Raw genomic sequence first — 20,191 nt, 5'->3', positions numbered from 1 at the left:
TTGAAGTCAAAAGGCTTCACAATCTATGTATTTTAATTTGGGTAGGAATGGGCGATATGGCACAAAAAAAACATATTTCAGTATTTTAAGTTTTTCTACTTGGATAAAAAAAAAATCAGTATTTATTTAAAAAAAAAAATGTTATTTTACATCCTGCCCAAAATTGTCCTACAAACAATGTTCATATTGAAGGCTATGAAACAAATATAGTGAATGTAACCATGTAGGCTGTGCTATAGCATAAAAGGGTTAAAATCACATTACATTCAAACATTGTAACATTACAAACTAAAAACAAAAATAAAATAAAATAAAATAAAAATGAAAATAAATGCAAACAAAAGTACAGACTAATTAGCTTACATTTGAATACCCCATTAATAGTCACTTTAATGCCTTGTACACACATTTATCGCCAGCGTTTTTCAAGACGTTTCAACCAAGCGGCAACCTCCCCGTCTCTCTCTTGAAACCAACACGGAAGTGAGTTAAACTGCAATTCGTTGACTGGCCGCTTGAGGCTGTTGTCAGAAGTGAGTCAAATCTGTATCTCCCCCATGTTAAAATGACCAACTTTACAGCAGAAAAAAACATGTTTACAGCCTGGTGTCTGTATGTGGATTTGGTATATACAGCTAATTTTGCCCTTCATAACAACTGTGAGGGGGGTGAATTATTTTATAACTCGTCCGTTTAGTTGATTAATATTTAAATTTAAGGGTGTGGCCAAGCCACTTGATTGACAGATGGATTGCCGCTGTCAGTGCTAGCCGTTTGTCTGCTGTTACTAGCCGTCACTTCACCTCAGCAATGTTAGCTGCTGAACTTGCCATCTCTGCAGTGTTTGAGCTTTTTTTCGGGATTATGGATTCCGTCGTTATCGTTCGAGAGAACAACCAGCACTGTATTTCAGTTGTTTTCCTCTGTGAACATGCACTAATGGATGTCTGACAATTAAAACGTCAATAAATGCTCGTTCGTTCTGCTCCCATGGAACAGATGGATTATATGCTTATGTAAGTTACCGTCAGATGAAATCATGCAGGCGTCGGCGCTTTCTCCGTCCGTGCAATAAATGCACATGAATGAGCGCGGATTTTCTAGCGCATTTATTTGCACTTCAAAGGCAATATATCTATGGTTTAACGGTTAAACCATAACCCATTTGAGAGACAGCCAACATCAGAATTTAAAATGGACTGAATAAGCTCTCTACGAACTTGAGCGATGCCGCGGTGACGGACCACGAAAGAGTGACGGACATGTCACAAGTATGCACATAAATCACTGTCATACACAAACACTCTCGAAGTAATACACAGTCTCACTTGTAGCCATGTCTTTTAACTATTATAATATTTCGAAGGGCAAAAATAGGAACGTTTAAATGGCTTTACATCATCAGCTAACTCGAACACGTCGAGCTAGGTGATTTCAGATAGCCAGGCCAGGCTCCTCAGCTCCACTCACGCCCCCCCCGCCTGTTTGTCTATTTTCTGTTATCCGGGAGTGACGCAAGGCCAAGATGGCGACGGCCGGCTCCGCCCACTTTAGGCTTCAAAAATGCTCTTCAGAAACCTACGGGTGACGTCACGGACACTACGTCCATATTTTTTTACAGTCTATGGTTTCAACGCATCTTTGCGTTCATACCCAAGCGATTTTCACAGGCGATGCGCCGAGTGAACGTGTAAATTCACTCCCTGACTGTAGATGGCGCTTATTGAAAAACAGAAAAAATGCAAAACGAAGGCGTTTTTGCCTTTTATTAGGATAGGACAGTAACTAGACAGAAAGTAATGTGTGATAGAGAGAAAGGGGTACGGGATCAGGAAAAGTCCACGAGCCGGGACTCGAACTTGGGTCTCCTGAAGCACAACGGTGCTACATGTCAGCGCACTTGCCCACGAGGCTATATGCGCCGACGAAAGGCGTTTTTTTTTTTAATTACTCTTTTAAGCCTGCCGCTTTTCGCATCAGTGTGCATACTCACATTGGCGCCCTTTGTTTAGTCACGAGGCGTTAAATGCTGGTGATAAATGCACGCGATAATCGCCCCCGTGTGCACGAGGTTTAAGAGTTAATGCTATAATTAAAATACACTTACTTTAAGTCACTTCACTTACTTGTAGTTTTAAAACTCTACATATGGCACCTTTTATTTTACTAAATATTTTAGCAATATGTATTTAGTCAGATGTATTGCGCTCCTATTCTATTACGCTCCGTCTATTTGGCACGCATGTTTAGTGGAGATTCACTCCTGACAGCAAAATGGAAATATTTTTTAACTTTCTAACATTTACAGAAGGAGAATATACCTGTGAAATGCAACTTATGCACTGAGGAAAGCACATCTCAAAAGCATTAAACAGCACAAGTGGGCTATATGTCAGCAAGTGAAGTCTCAAGCCACTTTAAACTATACGTGTTATATCTTACTGTACCAGTTATTTTAAAGCCCTTAATATAAAGCATGGCTCAATGTTTATGATGTTTATTAATGTTTTCTTGACCAATGACCATGCTTGTCTGAATGTGTAACTCCCGTTGTGGATGCGCTCTAACAATAACGCTGAAATACGGGAAACTAAAGCACAAAGAATTTACAACATTCTATTACAATAGTGTTCTCAATATGCGGCAAATTGCTGCTGCACATCTTGCATCTACCTAATATTATTTTAATGATGAAAGTGATTCCAGGCATCACTGCGCATTTTCAAATCCATAGTTTCACTTAATTTGCCAGTCTGCTGACAGTATGCTGTCCTAACGTTAACCAATCAGACCTCTGGAACCACCCCAAAAAAAAATTTTATAATTTAAAGACACAATCAATAATCATTATAGCCAATAAATATTTACATATAAAATTAGGGCTGAACATTGAAGCGTCAAAGTGGTAGTTTGCGTAGCTGTCTATTGAGGGACAGAAAGCTCTCAGATTTTATCAAAAAGATCTTTATTTGTGTTCCGAAGACGAACTAAAGTCTTACGAGTTTGGAATGACATGAGGGCAAGTAATTAATGACAGAATTTTCATTTTTGGGTGAACTAGGCTATCCCTTTAATGCATATTAATGCATGCAATTAATTCAAAATCCTTAATGTGTTTTTTTTTTTTTTTTTTTTTTTATGATGACTGCATGGTGCAATAATGAAAAGAGTTCAGCTGACTGATCTGGACTGCAGATCATTAAACTAGAGGGGAAATCGATCTACACACACAAAAGAATGAGGAAGAGCCGAGTCTCACAAATAAAAACAGGTCTGTGTCCAAAGAGGTGACAGGATCAGGAAGTGTTGATCAAGATATACACTGACAAAGAAGTGTGACAACATGTGAGATCAGACAGCTAAATTTTAGGCATTTCCTTTTTTTCTGAATCCAGAACTAGGGGTGTGCAATTTCTCCGACAGAACCACAATCCACAATCTTATCACTATTTTAAGAATATTTTGCATTGCAAGTCACTGAGCAGTACAGAAAAAAAATGTTTAAGCCTTATTTTTAAGTAAAAGAAAAAAGAATGACAGACTATTTAGGCCAAAGGCCAAATATTATTTCACTTGATTTTATTTCATTATTTTATTTGTTTTATTAAAAATAAAGATGCAAATTATAAATTACAAATACAAAACAAGATACAAATGAAAAAATGTCTGCATTGAAAACATTTTGTTGCGGCTGTCAAAATGAATCTTTGTTCCGCCAACGATTTATTTGATCAGTTAATGTGATGATACCTGCTGTTCTGCAGTACTGGTACCCACTGATCACTGGCTGCTTTAAAATTATCTTATGAGTGTTTGTTAGGGCTGGGTAAAAAATATATAGATTTCTCAATTTTAAAAACACGTTTATGTTTAAATTGGATAAAACCAATATCTATTCTTAAATCCCAAGAATCGATCTTTAGTCTATTCTGCTCTTGGTTGAAGAATGAACAGAACATCGCAAAGTCTCTTTCAAGAAAAGTCTGTTCAATTGGCGGCCGTATTTGCAACGTCTCCGGGCAGCTATTTCAGGCATCCAGGACCAAGTCTTAGCCTATCTAATTGAATGGTGGAATCCTGAAATCTTAAAAAACTGCTTGCTAAACTCACAAATAAATAACATATTTCAAATCAGCAACAACATCTGACATTAACTGCCCAAAAATGTTGTTTTTATGCTCAAATAGCGTTAAAAAAAAGCATATTTTTCAGGCTAGACCAGCCAATGCGCATGTGCTGCAGTCCGAAGCGCGAGTCTCTGGTTTCTATGGCAGCAACGGTGACATAATGACTTTACCAATCAGAGATTGGCTCTTTAACTTAGAAGGCGGGATGTATTCCGCCATGTTCCGGGTTGCAGTTTCTCCCATTAAGTCATGAATCGTCTTTCTATATAGTCTTTAATTGTAGCGTGACCCCATTCCAATAAATTGAAATAAGCTTTATGCTCTGTTACTTATGATATGAAAAAGTCTCTGATTTCAAATTCTGTCAATTTTATTAAAAAATTCAAACAATAAATACTGTTTTGGTGCTCTTTAATGTGGCATGATATATCACTGTTGCTCCCTCAGATCAAGCGAAGCGACAGCGCTTGTGAAATGATCATCTTTTCCACTTTACTACTAGCTACACGAATAAACATGAATGAACATCAGAAGAAATAAGATACTGTACAACTTACCGAAATCAGTATCATGTCTCATGTAATCGCTTAATATGTGTTTCAACCATGGAGAGACATCAATAAAACAGCATTGTAAACAATGTCATAATTTTTTTTTACTGTTCTCCTATATTTAATAAAAATAACTTGAATTTAATAAAAAAAAACATTCAATTAAAATAAAAAAAAATATAAAAAAAAAAATGATATGTCCACTCATCTTCCGAGTGGACATTTCTCTGAACTCGCTGAGAGCGTCACAGAGAAAACCAACACGTGCGAAATCTGAGGTAAAATGAAATTATTTTGTTTTCATAAGCAGATATAGCTTACATTTTTCAAAATAATATTAATTTCAAGATGTAACATGATGGCAATTTTAACATATCCTTTGTAAAAAAATATATAAAGCAAAAATGTAAATAGTATTTCCAAGTCAACTAGCAGAGGTAGTGATATTTAATCAACTAGTCGGCTAGTCTCATACATCCCAAATAAAAAAAACTGACCATGTCTGCTTAATAAATCGTGAGCCAAATGAGTGTCGCAGCGCAGATCAGCAGCAGTAGTCAGACTTTATGAAGAGAGTGAGGAGCTGACTGACAAGATGATGTAGGAAGATTTGGTGTCAAAGCGAAATGTAAAAGCGCCTATTTAAGCGAATTGTTTTGTGTTTTTCATTAAGAATAATTGGCTAATGATCTCACCATTCAAGCAATCCAGCCTGGAATTGGCGTTAATTTGAAAGTGAAAGTAAAATGTGCACGACCACACAGGCATTCATAGCAGTGCGTGTCCACTGGCGCAGAGCGAGCGTTTTCAGTTCATTCCTATGGATGGAAGCTCAACTTCTGCACCATTATGAAAGCCAGTGCGGACGTGCGCATTCTACTTTCGCTTTGAAATTAGCGATTTAACCCTCTGGGGTCTGAGGGGTTTTTGGGGTCCTTGAGATGTTCTGACATGCCCTGACATTTGTGCTTTTTTCAGTTGCTTATAAACATATTAATGGCAAAGGTGTAAATTCACTCTATTTAGCACAAACAGGGCTACCATAATATATGAACAACTTGCATGTACATGTTTGTATTTTTGATAGAATAATGTTTATGCATGGTTTTTTCAAAAACAAAAAACTAAAGTTTCTGAAATAAGGCCATAAAACACATTCTAAATATATGTAAATAAGACTTTTGACAAATGGATGACGTTGCCTAGAATTTTTTCTTCAAAATTATGTGAAAATCATCCTGCCTAATCATTCACATAACACAATACATTGATTTAAATCTTGTAAAACACTTTTTGTTTGGAAAGGCCATATGCGGGTGGGCGTGATTCACACCTGTGGAGTCAATGGGGCCCGCATAATGAGGCTGCATACGTAATGAGCCTTTCATTCAGGTGTGTGAATGAGCCACAAAAATGCAAGGACAATATATAACTGGTTTGTTGTTTTTTTCCACAAATTTTGCTTGCAAATTGTACAATATCCAAGGTAAACATTTCTAGTAATTGTGCAGTTAATTGTTCTCATACTGTATTTTCAGATTTGGAATATATTCTCTTCCCAAATGTGTCACTAATAAAGCATAATAAAATTATTTAAAGAGAAGGCTTATAATGACCTTTTAAGATTTTGTTTACATCTATCCTTATATATATATATATATATATATTTTTTTTTTTTTTTTTTTTTTTTTTTTATACAATTAAGGTTATACAATTACAACAACATTTAAAATTGTAACAATATTTCCAGTGTAATCTTTCTTTGTATTCGCGATTCATATTAAAACAGTATTTTTGCCAGCTGTAGTAGCTCCACAACAGCGCGCATCTGTGCGTTCGTTCGTTCATTCATTCATACACAGAAACGCAATTCATATTTAAACAGTATTTTTGCCAGCTGTAGTAGCTCCACAACAGCACGCATCTCTGCGTTCATTCATTCAAACGCGATTCATATTATTTAAACAGTATTTTTGCCAGCTGTAGTAGCTCCACAACAGCACGCATCTTTGCGTTCATTCATTCAAACGCGATTCATATTATTTAAACAGTATTTTTGCCAGCTGTAGTAGCTCCACAACAGCGCGCATCTGTGCGTTCATTCATTCAAACGCGATTCATATTATTTAAACAGTATTTTTGCCAGCTGTAGTAGCTCCACAACAGTGCGCATCTGTGCGTTCGTTCGTTCATTCATTCATACACAGAAACGCGATCAATATTTAAACAGTATTTTTGCCAGCTGTAGTAGCTCCACAACAGCACGCATCTTTGCGTTCATTCATTCAGATTAGAACAAAGCAAACAGAACTGACCTAATTCCTCAGCGGGATCCGTTTGCTCCTCGAAATGATACTTCCAGAACTTCTGAGGTAAATTTTTGCAGGATTATTATCAAGATAGTAGTATTCCTCACAGCATCGTAAAGTACATAAGTCTGAAAGTGAACTCGCGGTGTGTGTTATCCAGCTGATGTGGGCGTTTCACAGGTTTGTTTGGATCGCCTCACATTTGCGTTTGAATAGCGCGCGCTCTCCGTGGGCGGAGCACATTAAAACTTAATTAGCTGAGATGAGAACGACTGACATCTCTCTCTTTGCATACATATTACATAAACTGTGAATATTTGTTTTTCATAAAAATTACTTCATTTAAAAGAAGAAAATTCAAGCTTCATGCCTGTGTGACTGTATGCCTGTTTGACTGAGTATTCGCTGAGTTACAGTTCATTTTCGGACGCGTTTCAGAATTGACTTCACTGACGGAGAGTAGGCAGAACTCGCATCATGTTTATTTTTCTTTATTTGGCAAAAAGCACAACACTTTGTTTTTATTATGAGCATACACAAAAAAAATACACACTAAACAGGATCGATTGATGTATAACACAAGCATATAAGATAAAAATTATTATTATTTTTTTATTTTTTTTTTGCACTCATACGGAAAAAAACGAGCCTATCGCGCCGGCGCGACAGCCGACCTCAGGGGGTTAAAAGCCCCCGCCGGTGATACTGGTATTACCGGTGTTATCACACATCGATTAACCGGTGGGAAAATGTCCTCACCGTCACATCCCTACCGGCTTTCTGTTCATATCAAAAAAGCGTGCGGGTAAAAACTTTTAAAATTTAAACTGGCAAAGGCATACAAATAAGCAGCTTTCATGGTGATAAAGAACTGCAATGTCCCATGCAGTGACAAAAAACTATGTTCCAGCCCTATATATGATGTTAACTGCTGTGTCGCAACTAGGCTACATTCACACTGTCAGTCCAAATCCGATTATTTGTGTATCCGATTGGAATCTGATCTAAAATTATTGATGCCCACACTGTGTATCGCAACTGTTCAGATCCGATTTGTGTGTCCATGCTGCTCTTTCGTTTCATTTTTTATACAAAAAAAGTTTAAATACAATTCTCAAATTGCACCCAATTCATCCATAATAGATATCTGTAGGAGATAAAAATGAGCTCATAAATGACAAGTCATTTTCTTTCATACAGCACCTTGAACGACAATGCAAATGAGCTCCAGAGAACATAAAACATTAAACTCATTCTTCCAGTAAAAGCTGATAAGAAACCTTTATAGACCAACGTTCAGACACATATGCAAACAAAATGCCATGTTGCTAAGGCCAAGCTGGTTGAAGAAAATAAACCGGCCAACTAGGTCATCGCTCTTACCTTCGACCCTGAAACAAGATTAAACTTTTAGTTTCTCTCAGTTAGACTATGGCCATGGCTTTGCTTTTATCCAGAGAGTTGTGCAAGTAATTTTATGATTAACAAAACAAAAACAAAAATCATAGACAGACAATAGGTTGGCAGCAGCTGCTGGCTGCATTAGGGAGAGAAACAGTGCAGTTTGCTTTTATCTGTCCTCTGTAAATCTCCCTCTCTCTCATATGCTTATATTAGTAAGAGTAATCCCCTGTCCTTGTCTTAACTATGAAGAAAGAACCAGACGGCAGAGATCATGCAAGCATGTATGAGATCAGAACATGAGCCACAGGGATAAATTATGGGGGGGGGGGCACTCTGTTGGGCAGAGAAGAAAATTACTGGTCAGGGTCAGACAGAACCGGCAGCCTGGACATTAATAATGCACTCTGTTCCCTTTGCATGCTGATAGAGTTTCCCCTACTGCAGTACTTCAGCACCCAATGCAAACTTTAGCATAAACAGCAGGGCTCAACAATAAGGTGGACCGATGTTCCAGGCCAGGTGATAAATCAGATCAAACTTTATGAAGTTTTTTTGTTCAACTGAAGTTATGAACATGCATGCAGATAATCACATAGTAAAGTGCATGTGCATAACCCAGCTGTCAGCTTATCCATCTATGAATTCCTAGGATTCGTCCCTAACAAATTACATTTTTATGAATAACCCTCACGTCATTTGTCTATAATATAACAGAGTCTTTTATCTAGAAGAATGCTGTGTTAATTTTCTTTCCAATCTCAGCGAGACAGCTGACAGCAGATCTGCGGTGTCACAACAGCAAGCTCCAAGCACAGTAGGCGTATGGAAAATATGGTCATGACAGTCATCCCCAGCGTTCGCCGGTCTGCCGAATACAAGACTCTGTGTCAGTTCACTTAGCAAATGCAATTACGTAACACTCCTGAAGGGCACAAGTGGCCAGGGGCAAAACGATGTCTGATTATTTAATTTCTGTTGGGAAAAAAGATGGGCCATTAAAATGCCCCTTTCATTTGTGGTCAAATCCAGCTCTGTAAGGCCCGAGTTCCAAAATGCCCACGTGCATTAATTTGCCACCTACACCAGACTGTGCGGCCCCACTCCTACAAGACCCTTTATACTGCACCAGACAACAGAAGATTCAAATGAAAAGCCCTCACTGTTTTGGCTTCTTGTTTCATTCTTTCATGGCAAAAGTAAAGCACAAAAAAGAAGTGAAGAATATGTTTCACATGCCATGCAAACCACGTCTGTAATGTAAGCTGGCCTATATTATGTTTTCTAATTGCCGCTGTTGTGATTATGCCCTTAATAATGCATTAAACAAGAAGAGGGTGTTCATGAGGGCGTAAAAACACTGCCACCTCAGGCACGTTTAAATTTAAATTAGGATGGAGGAGTCGTAAGCCAATTCATCCCTTCCCCTCCCTCCTAAGTGACAAAATGATCCCATGGGATTACAACTATATTGCACTGTATATCTCTTTCATTAATGTGGAACTAATTAGCAAGGGGCATTAGTTCCAGTGAAGAGGCAATTTCTGAGAACACCTCTTAAACAAGGTAATTTAGGTTATCAATGTAAATAGCACAGTAAAGTCACTAGGATTCTTGTGAAAAATTTAATAGGAAAGAGTTCTTGAAATATTCAAACAGCTCACTGTGTAAATTGTCATATAGGGGATGATCCTAACAGCAATGTATTGTTCATTAGATATATCAGATCTGTGCTTTTATCTGTGCTTTTTAGTCATTAAGCACATTAAAGGTGGTATCAGTGATTTCAGGCCCAAAAATATTTTTATCACATTCATCTAATCTTTCCTAACGATCCGCTAGCTGCCCGCCCCATAAGCATGCCGTCAAAAAAACGCGTCTCTGTAGGCAGCCTAAGCTCTGAGATCTGCACACAAAAACAAATGGTTTAGCCAAACACTCAAAACCAAAACAAATAGTGTTCCAACCAATCACCGACCGGGGGAGGGTGTTGTGAGGTTTTGCGCCCGTGCACGGCTGCACGCGAAGTCAGAGCTGAAGAAAAAGCTGGCTCAAATTTAATTCATGTAGTCAATGCAGTGTTACTAGTTATTAGTTTTACATTTGATTATTCAGTTTCTGTATTGTTTCTTACTTGAGTGCTACTGTTAAATACATCTTATTATGTAAGCCTACCTGAAAAAATTAAAGCGCTGTTTATTTCATTTGTATCTTTGTTTTATTGTGTTTGTTCTATTGTTTGTTATTTGCCACTTTGTTCCTATTTTCATTTTCATTACCAAGTTATCCAAAGAGTTGTTGGTATTAAAAAAAAAAGTATATATATATTGATGTTAAAATGACATTGTCAGATATTTGACATTACTTTTTATGTAATACTAAAACACTGCTTTTCAGAAGTTGTAGTGATGCTTTATTTTCCTATAAAGAATGTGAAACATCTATTGGTTATATAATTTTCAGTTTTCAATATTATTTACATTTATTTTACACACTTAAAGCAATATTGTATTGCATTCCGAATATTGCATTATTTAAAAAGTTATCTTGTTATCTCAAGCTATGGAATATAGCATTTTTCTTTATATTTCAATATTGTGCAGAAAATATTGTGCCTATACATTTATATATATATATATATATAACACACACAAATATACACGCTACTGTTCAGATGTTTAGGGTCAGTAAGATTTGTTACCTTTTTTTTTTGCCTCTTATGCTTACCTAGGCTGCATTTATTTGATAAAAAATACAGTAGCCTAAATACAGGAAAAACAACTATTGTAAAATTGGGCCATTACGTGTCAAATCAACCAAATTTCAGAAACTTCCCCAGCTCAAATTTTGGATTTTTTTTATATTGTTTCTGAGAAAGACTAACATAAAAACAGGAGTGTAAAAATGCCTTTATAAAGATGGCAGAGATTGGTAGGCCTATTATAAAATCTGTTGACTTTAGTAATCTTTGTTGCATTATGACAATGGTTGTTTGGCAATGGCAGTTCAAAACTGGGAAAAGGCACCTCTTGTGTTTTTTGCCCTAAATTTCTAAGTTTGCATGCCCAAGAAAGAAGTATTAAAGATCTCTTATCCTTTTAGATTTTGGTTTTCAGCAAACTTTTCTTTTGGTATCCATGTATTTTAAGGCCCTTCAATTGCAGAGATATTGGGATCTCAATATTGCGCAATAAAAAATGCTGAATAGTACACATTTTCAGTGGTCAAAAACCAAATGTGGGTCACTTTTCATAGAGGTAGCTAAAGAACAAATAATGTTGAAACTAGAAATGTTTCATCTTTGTTTTCAATCCAAACATTTGCCTGTGTGAGTGCCATGTCTGACTGAGTGCCAAAAATACTGTTTTTTCAAAGTTTATGTGCCTGTTTTCTATTTTATTCTATTTTAAAATTCAATTAATTGTTTATATTTATACTAATACTAAGCTTTTTCAATTATATAGCATATTCGTTTTTGGCATCAAAAATAATGAAATTTCACTGCTACTGGTCTCCATGATACAATTTTTGTTATGGCGATGACTCCATTTAAAAGGCTTTTGGGTTCTGATGCCGGAGTTCATTGAAGCATGCAGAGATTTCAGATTAAAATATATTTCTACATCTATACATCAAGATTTAGGACCATTAACTGAAAGAAGGACGTCCAAGTATTTAACACCAATGCAAAATCCCCACTACTGTTTACAAGAGACACACTACTGTCATGACACTTAGAGCATGTCATGTTCATCAGCAGTAAGCAGGAAGAGTTCACACTCCTCTCAAAGCTGTGTTCAGGAGTGTGAACTCTTCTCTGCTCACTGCTGAACATGCTGCTCTCACACCAAATGCTGAGAGGCTGGCTGGGACACTAAAGTTGTTAACATCATTTATGACTCATGCACATGTTTACATAAGGCACGCAATAAACATCACTGAGCCTTTCAAGTGACAGATTTTATTAGATGGACAAGATAAAGGGAAAAGAGGTAGTCTGTATTGAACAAAGCCATGTCTGCAGATTAATAACTCCATCACTAACAGCTTTGGGTTTTTTACTACAATTTCGTACTTTTTTCAAATGAAAGGAAATGAAAGAGAAAGCAAATTAAAAGATCGTTCAATGTCAATCTGTGGTTTCAAACCAGTTGAGAGTTGTCAATGAACTTGGTGGGTTTTAAAACATAGCTTAGTAACATCCTGTAACTAATACCGCAGATCTTTATATGATGCCAGCAGATGTTTCCATCAAACTACAGCTTTGTAACCGTCTCCCTTCAGTCAACCTTTTATACATGTTTCCCAAAATACACACTTCTCACGTTTTTCTGATTGGTTAAACGTAGTGTTGTCTCACTAAACTCTATAAAAAGTCACAGAGCGGACTGTGCATTAAGACTTATGCTTCATATGGTCTGGTTAACTCATGTACGTCACCAATGATGACCAAAAACGCTGTCTATTTAGAAGACTCACTGGGTTTTGTGACACAACACAACCACTGACTCCACTCATCTCTTCGCTTCAAATGCAGGTCAACATAACATAACTTGACTACCAACTGCAACTGATAATATCCCACCAGGGAAAGTGCATCTGATAAGACAACCGATAAGCGTTAAAAGTGAGAGCTGGCCCTCTCGGTCTTAAATTAGACGTCGGTTATTTGAGGTTAGTCAAAAAGAATTCGGCCCTTCTTACCTTTTTAGAGCAGCTGCGCTTTTCCTCGTCAGTTAGCCTGCTCGCGCTAGCTCTGAAACCCGATGAATCTTTCCAAAAGATGACGAGACCAACTCGAGCTTTACAATAACAACATTTTACATCCGTTGAACTCTTATGTTCAATCCTATAGCTAATCTTCTCGGTCTTTTTTTAGCAAAACACCTAAAAACTCGACGAATGACAACGTGCCCACCTCCCTGTCTAACAGATTGGAGCAGCGCTGGCTAACGGCTTTGACAATCCGCTCTTCTGATAGGGGAGCTGCGGTGTCAAGATTGCGGAGCTAAGCCCCGCCCCGTGCTCGAAGCGATGAATGCACACTGCATTCACACGCTTAACAAACGGACCATTCTATTTGCTGATTCAGCCATCAATCAATTCGTACTGCTATTGGATTGGCTGTAGCACATGATTCTGTGATAATTCCCTCGGTTTGTCAAAATACACGTTCGTACACTGCGTATAAGTACATAGACTAGAAAAAAATCAATACTTTTAGATCAGACCCCTCTGCTGTTCGTTGTTTATGAGGTTTACTTTTTCGTTGTGAGGTCAGTCGATAGATGATGCAATTAAATTGCCATTGACATAACCCTAAAAGCTATTAATACTCATATTGACAGTAAGTTATTTCTCTGAAGGTGTCTAAATCATTTCGCAAACATCTGTATCTGCTCAATTAATCTAATCTCGTTTTTTTCTATTTTCAGACCACAGTATCAGTATTTATTCAGGGTATAAGATAAGAAATATTAGTAAGTGCTCGAGTTTATCGAATAATCAATACTTTACATATGTTTACATGTACATACATGTTTGTCTGAACGCTTGTTATTTGAGGCTTTCTTTTTCTGTATCTTTTATTCATAAGAATAATAAACATAACTGACGAATATCACATGTATTACAAATTAAACGTCGACAAAATCTTCGTTAAATCTTATGAGAACAGTTCACATATACAGTCAAATTCACTCGCACAGGTGAAGAAACAGAAACAAATATTTAGATTATGATAGTTATATAATGTTTTGTTTCTTTCATATTCGTGAATTACAGTTGGTATTTGCATTTGTCTACGTTTAATTTACAATAAAGCATTCTTCATCAAATGAACATTTATACAGAAAACAAAGAATAAAATAAACAACGGTTATAAATAATATCTTTCCAAATATTTTGAGGTGGTGTGAGATTTTTGTTTGGTGCTTCCGGCTTAACTCCTGCACTTCCGGGTTAGTGTTGTTGCTGATAAGAGTCGACTGGAGGTCATGTAATAAAGTGTGTCGTTGGTCTTGTTGACTAGTTATCCGCGTAATCCTATGGATACTGCAAAAACAATATTGTTTTAGTAATCGCACTGTGTCTCTTGAATCAGTCATGTCGCAAGCATCGTCTGGATTTAACGTTACTCCGGCTGCTCAAGTCCCACATGCTGGGTCCAGTAAGGTAGGCAGTAAATTCACCTGACAGTGTTTATAAACCAAATATTCTCTCTCTACTGCTGTATCTCATGCAGAAGTACTTCAAAAGCAAAGTGTGCGCTCGGTTTTCTGTTTACAGGATCAATTAGATCGTTGGTAGGGAACTTTCATAGAGTTTCCTCACGCATAGTTTTGTCTTCTTAGGGTCCTTTTGGGGCTGCTTACATTCCCAATGATGAAGAGAGGCGTGTCTTCAAAGAATGCAATTCAGAAAGCTTCCGGTACAGATGTGAGTAGTGTACTGGACCTAGACTGTTATTCAGCAAAAAAAAAAAAAAAATTAGCGTTCCTTTATTTTGTTTACTTTGCAAGGTATTGTCTCAGGAGGCTTTGGCTTTGCCTCTGATGAGAAAATAGTTAAGAAAGAGACTTGTGAACATGTCTGCTCTCTTATTATTTGCAGCCTTGCCATTTTCCGCCATTGCAATTGGAGTCACTCAGGTAATGGTATCAAGAGGTAAGTTCAAGTCCAATATTTCAGTTTCTTTTTACTCATGGTTCCCATTGTCATGGAAAACCTAGAATTATCTGGGAATTGTAGGAACTGGAAAAGTCATGGAATTAATAAAATCTTAAAAAGTAATGGGAAGTTCTATAGGGAATATAATTTATTATCTATATATGTTATAGCTAGAAATTGCTCTTGAAAGTGTGTTCAATCTCAATTATAATGATTTTAGTTATTACTAATAACTATAAAAGTTATGGGGAAGTCATGGAAATTTTAAGGATATTTCAACCAAAAATGGAAATTCTCATTCTCTTTTTTGTTGTTCCACTTTCATGCATCTTTGAAACACAAATTAAGATATTTTTAATGAAACCCGAAACATTGAAAGTCCATTCCATCCAAACTTTGAGGCTTCAAAATGTTCATAAAGATATCCATATAAATAAAGAAAATTCCATAAAGAAATCCAAATGAATCGAGTGGTTTAATCCAAGTCTTCTAAAGACACATGATCGCTTTATATGATGAACAGATTTAATTAAGGTTTTTATTCACATGAACATTGCTCAACATACAGTACAGGCCAAAAGTTTGGAAACATTACTATTTTTAATGTTTTTGAAAGAAGTTTCTTCTGCTCATAAAGCCTGCATTTATTTGATCAAAAATACAGAAAAAAATGGAATATTGTGATATATTACTACAATTTAAAATAATTGGTTTTCAATTTATTATACTTTAAATTATCATTTATTTCTGTGATGCAAAGCTGAATTTTCAGCATCATTACTCCAGTCTTTAGTGTCAACGTTGACATCCAGTCTATCACATGATCCTTTAGAAATCATTCTAATATTCTGATTTATTATGAGTGTTGGAAACAGTTCTGCTGCCTAATATATTTGATGAATAAAAGGTTAAAAAGGATCATGTGATAGACTGGAGTAATGATCCTGAAAATTCAGCTTTGCATCACAGAAAAGCCATTTAGCACATCAAAAATGCTAAATGGAAGCAAACATTTTAAGGGTTAGAAATGACATGAGACAGAATTTATTTAATTTTTTTAATATGTAAAAAGGTTTATAAAAATCTTGTATTGTTATTGTTTATCTCCAGGAATACTTGCTCCATCACCCCGGTTTGGCTCTCTTCCAAAAGTTGCCAGTGAGTATCAAGAGCAACAGCCGGTACAAATTTTATAGAAAGACACTTAAAACCAAGGTTAAATGAAGATGGAGGACTATTAAAAGGCAACATTTTTCTCAAGTTCCACTGAATGTATGTGATTTTTATGCAGTTGCTGGCATATTTGGATACATTGCTGGGAAAATGTCTTACATGAGGGTCTGTCAAGAAAAGTTTAGGAAACTGGAGAACTCCCCACTGGGAGAGGCGCTACGACAGGGACGTCTGCATAACATGCCTTCTGCGTAAGAAAATGTTACATGCACAGCTTTGCACACTTTTTCTTACATATATATCTATTTTCAGAAACAACTATATATATATATATATATATATATATATATATTTATTTATATTTATTTTTAGTTGTTTCTGAAAAGTTATTTTATCATAATAACATTTAATAATCATAATTTATCCTTTCAAACAAATATACATTATTATTTAAGTAATTCACTTTAAGACAAGTAATTTTTACACACAATAATAATAAAATAAAAAATCTTTTTTTTTTCTTTTTAAGGACAAACCAGTCAGAATTTTCAGATCTAAACACATCAGAATCTCAACAGTCTGGTTCTGAGTCTGTTTCTCAACCTGCAACAGAAGTCAGTTCTATGCCTGAGAGTTACAGCAGTTACACAAGTGACTATACCTACAGCAGCCCCTCCCAATCATACGACCCCACTCCTTTTAGTTCTGGATTTAGTGATTCTGGTCCTGTTAACATCAGGGATGATAATTCTTCTCAAGGTACTGCCACCCTTGCACATGACGACCTGAACAACATGTATAATCATACAAACTTCTATAAACAAATATAAATGTGTACAATTGGCAAAGAGGAAGGACATTCGTCATTGAATAAGAATTTGTCATCTGATTGGTAGATGTTTAACAAGTAGTTTGCATTTATCCCAAAGCGCCGTTCTATCCAGATGAGGATGCGCCTAAGAAGAAGCCAGTGTTGTATGAGGAACTGCGTAGCAAGAACAGAGAGAACTATGAGGTCACTCTCACACAAAAAGCTGAAACACTGCTGAAACCACAAAGAGAGGCGGCACCTAAGGAAGGTGAGCTTCAGTAACTGATTTCCCTAAAATTTTAATAAGTCTATAGCAACAATGATTTGTGATACCTATAAGGATTCTAAAAGCCAGTAAAGTTATGAGTTGGCCTTATCCCGTTGAATATTTAACATAAATGTCAAAGCATCCATGAAATAATTCAGAAACAGTTTTGTGTTGGATTGCCAATTGATGGTGAATACACTAGTTAAAGGGATAGTTCACCCAAAAATCAAAATACTGTCATCATTTACTCACACAAATGTAGTTCCAAACCTGTATGAATTTCTAAGAAAGAAGCACAAAAGAAGATATTTTAAAGAATGTCAGTAATGAAAACAGTTGATGGTAGCCATCGACTTCCATAGTATTTTTTTCATACTATGGAAGTCAATGGCTACCGTCAACTGTTTGGTTACCAACATTGTTTAGAATAATTTCTTTTTAGTTCAACAGAAGAAAGAAACTCATACAGGTTCGGAAACAACAACAATAAATGATGACAGAATTTTTTTATTTTTGGGTGAACTATCCCTTTAATACTTCCACTTACATTGACTGTTGAAGCGTTGCATAATGATATGGCATCTGTATGAACATTGCCATTAATAATTATTTAGACTTTACTGTAAGGTTCCACTTTATTAGTTAACATGAACTAACAAGGAATAATATGTCTAAATATCAACACTTACTAATAGATCATTCAAAATCAAAATTTGTATAAATTCTTAGAATATTATTTAACAGGCCAGAGCTAACATGAAATAACAATGGCGTTTTATTTGTATTAACTAAATTTAATGAATATTAATAAATACTGTAACAAATGTATTGCTCATTATTATTTAATGCATTAACCACTGTTAACTAATGGAACTTTTTTGTAAAATGTTAGCAATTATTTATTAATCTCAATGTCCTTGTATCTTTTAATCCATAAACCGGTTTCTTTCTTACCTCTCCAGTTAAAAAGAACCAGTATGGAGATGCTTGGGAAGAGTAAAAGTGACCTGGAGAATCAACTGTCTGAAGAGCTCAAGATCCAAATGCAGTGACTTCTGTGGAGTTGTCACGTCTCGTTCTGCCAGATCAGACCAAAAGCTGCAATCAAACGATGATTTGAAGATGATTGTATTTTAAGGAGCAAAACTTAGTTTGGGAAATGAATGCAAACTTGTTAGAATAAAAATGCTTTTGATGGCATATGTGCTTTGAAAACAAATGTTTATCTTCTTGGCTTCTAGCTTTAAGTGGATTTAAGCTAAATCATTTTAACAAAGTATCAGTGTTTTATTGAGTAGGACATTGTCCAAATATGCTTGAGATTTGTTAATAAATAAATACAAGTACTTTAGATATAATTTTCTTCAATATAAACCCAGGAAAATGGGGAGGGAAAAAAAGCGTCAAAGATGATTTCTCCACTGAAATTATAGTGCAGCCAACATTAAAGTTGTGCACAAGTGATGATGACAGTGTTGTAGGTTATGACAATAGAGGTCTTTAGACTTGGACCCATGATAATAATGACATCATTCACTGATGTTGCAGTTATTACAGTCATGTCCTCTGAGCTGGAGATAAGAGATAAAGATATGTGTGTTCTGAGGTTTAAAGTCTTTTTTTATTTTTATTCTTTTGATTAAGATTCACAATTAAATGTTAAATTCAATTAAAGCCTTTGACATCTGTAATTCATTCACTGTACTTTGAATTCTTGTTTGTGGATATATATATATATATAGTTATATATATATATATAGTTTTTTTAAAGGAGTCTGAGATCTGGATGACTTCTTTCTGTAGTACAATATTATGATCCAACTCAAAAGGCATCTCTTTACTGTCATAAAATTGAACTGAAATCTCCACTCCCTCTCTACTTAGTAAACAAAGAATGAGAAAAGTTGAGCAAATATTGGTTTATAACAATATGAGGTTAGTCTCTTTCCTGGAGCAAGACTTGAGTTACAATTTCTAATCTGCAAATATTTCCAGAAATAATCCCGGCCTTCCAAATAAAATTTTTCTTTTAAACTGTTATAAGATAATAACTTATCATTACTAAATAATTCCTTTAGGGTACGTATTCCACTTCTAAACCATTGTCCCCAAAACAAGGGCTTTTTCCCTACCTTAACATAAGGGTTTTTCAATATTGATGAGTAATGTTGACACATGTGAGAAATCTTACACTTTTTGTGAATGATTTTCTAAACCTCTTTGGAATGAAGCAGTATTGGGTTGGCCATATGATGTTGAAAATCCCCTTCTGGGTTTTGTAAGAAGGCCTCTATTGGCCGGAAGGGGGAAGTAAGTTGTTGTTCTATTAATACCCAATCTAAATCAAATTCATCTTGACTAAATGAGGCAGGTTTAACTTATGATTAACGTTGTTTCTCAAAGAAGACATGTTTTACTTAGATACATAAAGTCATGGTCAGAATTATTGACACCCTTGGCAAATATGAACAAAAAATTCACAAAAACCTAACCTTTCATTGAAGTAAAGTAAAACAACTGAAAATTTGTGAAGCTCAACTATCTTTCGCTGCACATCAGAACTATATTTGGTTTTACTCATTGTGGTGGATGATTTAGGGAATTTGACCTTGTATTGTTCTCTCATATTTAATAGTCCTGTAAAACAGGAGGCCATGTCTGGACAGTTGTACCCTGGTGTGCTAACAATTGTAAATATGAATGGGAACTTCAGATATTTTACTTTCTAGTTTAGAGCCTAATAACATCTGGCAAAGGGCCTACCAATGAAAACTTGCCTTCGGGCTAATTTGGGTGCATTTACATACACTCACCTAAATGATTATTAGGAACACCATACTAATACTGTGTTTGACCCCCTTTCGCCTTCAGAACGGCCTTAA

The 20,191-nt window shown here is 35.8% G+C and overlaps 2 protein-coding genes across 4 annotated transcripts in view; one reads left to right on the top strand and one right to left on the bottom strand.

Annotated features, from left to right (window-relative positions):
* fryl (furry homolog, like) overlaps window positions 1–13,365 on the bottom strand; it is a 107,946-nt gene extending 94,581 nt beyond the window's left edge. For both annotated transcript variants that reach the window (XM_081379006.1, XM_081379007.1), the window contains exon 1: window positions 13,093–13,365. The gene's annotated coding sequence lies outside the window, so the exon portion shown is untranslated. The remainder of the gene's footprint in view (window positions 1–13,092) is intronic.
* Window positions 13,366–14,299: 934 nt separating this feature from the next.
* Window positions 14,300–19,003, top strand: ociad1 (OCIA domain containing 1). Of its 2 annotated transcripts, none has more exons than XM_081377935.1 (9): window positions 14,300–14,394; window positions 14,492–14,562; window positions 14,742–14,826; window positions 15,001–15,054; window positions 16,168–16,215; window positions 16,349–16,481; window positions 16,760–16,989; window positions 17,160–17,309; window positions 18,272–19,003. In XM_081377935.1, exons 2-9 carry the CDS (start codon window positions 14,494–14,496, stop codon window positions 18,307–18,309), a joined length of 807 nt encoding a protein of 268 aa, XP_081234061.1. In that variant the 5' UTR covers window positions 14,300–14,394; window positions 14,492–14,493; the 3' UTR covers window positions 18,310–19,003. The 2 variants fall into 2 exon arrangements, with proteins under 2 accessions (XP_081234061.1, XP_081234062.1); XM_081377936.1 differs by having other exon boundaries at window positions 14,303–14,348.
* Window positions 19,004–20,191: the final 1,188 nt, after the last annotated feature.

Source organism: Scardinius erythrophthalmus (genome assembly GCF_964197995.2).
Source record: "Scardinius erythrophthalmus genome assembly, chromosome: 11".
In the NCBI taxonomy this organism is placed as follows: Eukaryota; Metazoa; Chordata; class Actinopteri; order Cypriniformes; family Leuciscidae; genus Scardinius; species Scardinius erythrophthalmus.
This window is presented reverse-complemented; position numbering and strand designations above follow the sequence as displayed.

Excerpts from the sequence above, each read along its gene's own strand:
- ociad1 (XM_081377935.1), top strand. The coding sequence starts at position 14,494 with ATGTCGCAAGCATCGTCTGGATTTAACGTTACTCCGGCTGCTCAAGTC. Across the intron at positions 14,827-15,000 it reads AGAAAGCTTCCGGTACAGAT|CCTTGCCATTTTCCGCCATT; the intron begins GTGAGTAGTGTA and ends TATTATTTGCAG. Across the intron at positions 15,055-16,167 it reads TCAGGTAATGGTATCAAGAG|GAATACTTGCTCCATCACCC; the intron begins GTAAGTTCAAGT and ends GTTTATCTCCAG.